General features: G+C 31.6%; 1 protein-coding gene across 1 annotated transcript in view; it reads right to left on the bottom strand.

Annotated features, from left to right (window-relative positions):
- Positions 1-1,246: 1,246 nt before the first annotated feature.
- The window catches only part of LOC105626807 (sulfatase-modifying factor 1-like), a 2,164-nt gene continuing 780 nt past the window's right edge, over positions 1,247-2,630 (bottom strand). The window contains exon 3 of the mRNA XM_012208103.1: positions 1,247-1,402. Coding sequence (XP_012063493.1) covers positions 1,247-1,402 — 156 coding nt within the window. The remainder of the gene's footprint in view (positions 1,403-2,630) is intronic.

Raw genomic sequence — 2,630 nt, 5'->3', positions numbered from 1 at the left:
CTTTGAAAGTGAATATCTTCATTTCGATACCGCTAGGTCATTTAAATTTTAATTATATAGTTACAATTATTTTAAATAATATCCAAATTTCAAAAAAATCTGTAGAAACTCAATCTCTAGGAGAAATATCTTAAGCTCTAAGATCCACTTCAATTGAAAATCGATATTTTTCTCGTATTTAATTAATTTCTTTTTCCAAAATATCTTTTATTTTATTTAAAAAAGTTTTATTAAACGTAACATATTATAATTTTATGTATTAGGTGTACAACTTTGCTTCCGCCGTTTTTTTCCGAAATTCGAGGCTTTATTGTAAAAAACTGGTTACATTTATGATTCAAAGTTGTCCATCGCTGACCACTACTTTCTCCCATCTTTCGAATAGCGTACGAATCCCGCGTCGAAAAAACTGGTCATCTTTTGAGGCTATCCACGAATCGATCCAATTTTTTACTTCTTCATAAGATCGGAAGTGCTGGTCAGTCAGACCGTGTGCCATTGATCGAAACAAGTGATAGTCAGAGGGAGCAACGTCTGGAGAATACGGCGGTTGGGGTAGGACTTCCCATTTCAACGTTTCCAAGTATGTCTTGATCACTTTCGCAACATGGGGTCGAGCATTGTCATGCTGCAAAATCATTTTATCGTGTCTCTCGTTGTATTGCGGCCGTTTGTCTTTCAATGCTCGGCATCAATTGCGTTCGATACCGATCGCTTGTGATTGTTTCAGTCGGTTTTAACAGTTCATACACTACGCCGAGCTGATCCCACCAAATACAGAGCATGACCTTGGACATCAAAATCACCGTTCTTGAAGCGTTGAAACCACTCACGACACATTCTTTCACTAATAGCGGCCTCACCATAAGTATTTGAGAGCATTCGATGAGCCTCAGCTGCAGATTTCTTCATATTGAAGCAAAAAATTAAAACCTCCCGCAAATGACGAGAATTTGGCTCGTAAACTGACATTTTCGAGAATAACTTTATGATGCAGACACAAATCGACTAATGTTTCTATGGGGTTATGTTGACAGATGCCCAAGTTTATTGTATGACGTCTATGATCTACTTATTTCGACCACCACTTACCGATGACTAAAGCCATCTATAGGAAAACGGCGGAAGCAAAGTTGTACACCTAATAGGTACAAATTTCTGACACAAATTTTAAACGTAAATAAAATGTAATTTTTTTATTCATATTTAATCTTGATATCCAGAAGTTCGAAGTTTTAATCTCTTCCTATGCTGATACAGCACATCTAAAACCTAAATTTCCAGCTGATGTATCAGGTGTGTTTTGACTACGTGCAGCACATCTGTATCTGTAGCAATAAGTTTTGTGACATAGATATGAGCCACCTTTCTTCACTTTATCACTACCACTAGTAGAACCAATCTAAAAATCGACAAGAACCGTCTTATTATAATATATAATGTATACTGAATATTAAAAATAAAGTATTACAAATTTTTATCTTAGAAACACATTATGCATTATGAAAAATGGACAAAAGTAGAATTCAAGAAGATCTATTTGCTGATCTAATCAGTTTGACTTTAGATGGCATCGCCAAGATCAAGTAACATCGATTTTTTAAAACGGAATTCCCCATTTTTAATTTCAGAATCTAATAACCGATGTCGAGAGCTTTCCAAAACACTATAATAAAGTTATTTCTTATTGAGTACTTTTTGAATTATGATGTTTAAAAATTACAGGATCATTGGCATTATCTAAAGTATCCGACCAACGGCTAAAACTTTGAATGTTATTTAGGATCATGTCCTGGATAACATTTGTCAACATAAAGGTCATTGGAGATTATTCTTCTTATTTTCATTTTTGCGTTAAAAATTCACTTAAAAATTCACGTAAAAAATGAAGAAAAGAGATACAATCTCCAATGGCTTTTCTCTTGACAAATGTTATCCAGGACATTATTCTGAACAAAATTCAAGAAGTTTTAGCCATCGGTTGGACCTGGTACTGTAACTTTTCGTAAAGTACTTCATAAAAAATATTTTCTTATTGCGTTTCGGAAAACTCTCGACATCAGCTAGTAGATTCTGGAAGCAAAAATATAGTATTCCATTAAAAAAAATCGATGTGACTTTGACTCTTGGTGACGTCACCCAAGGTCAAACTGATAAGATGATAAATAGACCTTTTTGAACTCTACAACTTTTGTAGGATTACTGAACAATTTTCTCAATATTGTTCTGTTTCCACGATAGAAATTTGTAACGCTTTATTTTAAACATTCGGTAAATACAGGGTGAGTAAAAATTCCAGAATCAATGAAATATCTCAAAAATTAAGCATTTTTGAAAGAAATGTTTTCTACAAAACATAGTCCTGAATAACATTGATTAGATCAGTAAATAGATTATTTAAAACCCTACAACTTTTGTAGAAAACATTTCTTTCGAAAATGCTTAGTTTTCGAGATATTTCATCAGTATAGGATTTTTTATTGCTTTATATATATATATATATATATATATATATATATATATATATAGTATATATATATATATATATATATATATATATATATATATATATATATATATATATATATATATATATATATATATATATATATATATATATATAATATATA

This window comes from Atta cephalotes (assembly GCF_000143395.1).
Source record: "Atta cephalotes unplaced genomic scaffold scaffold00006, whole genome shotgun sequence".
Lineage (NCBI taxonomy): Eukaryota > Metazoa > Arthropoda > Insecta > Hymenoptera > Formicidae > Atta > Atta cephalotes.
The sequence above is the reverse complement of the archived record's forward strand: the minus strand, read 5'-3'. Positions and strand labels throughout refer to the sequence as shown.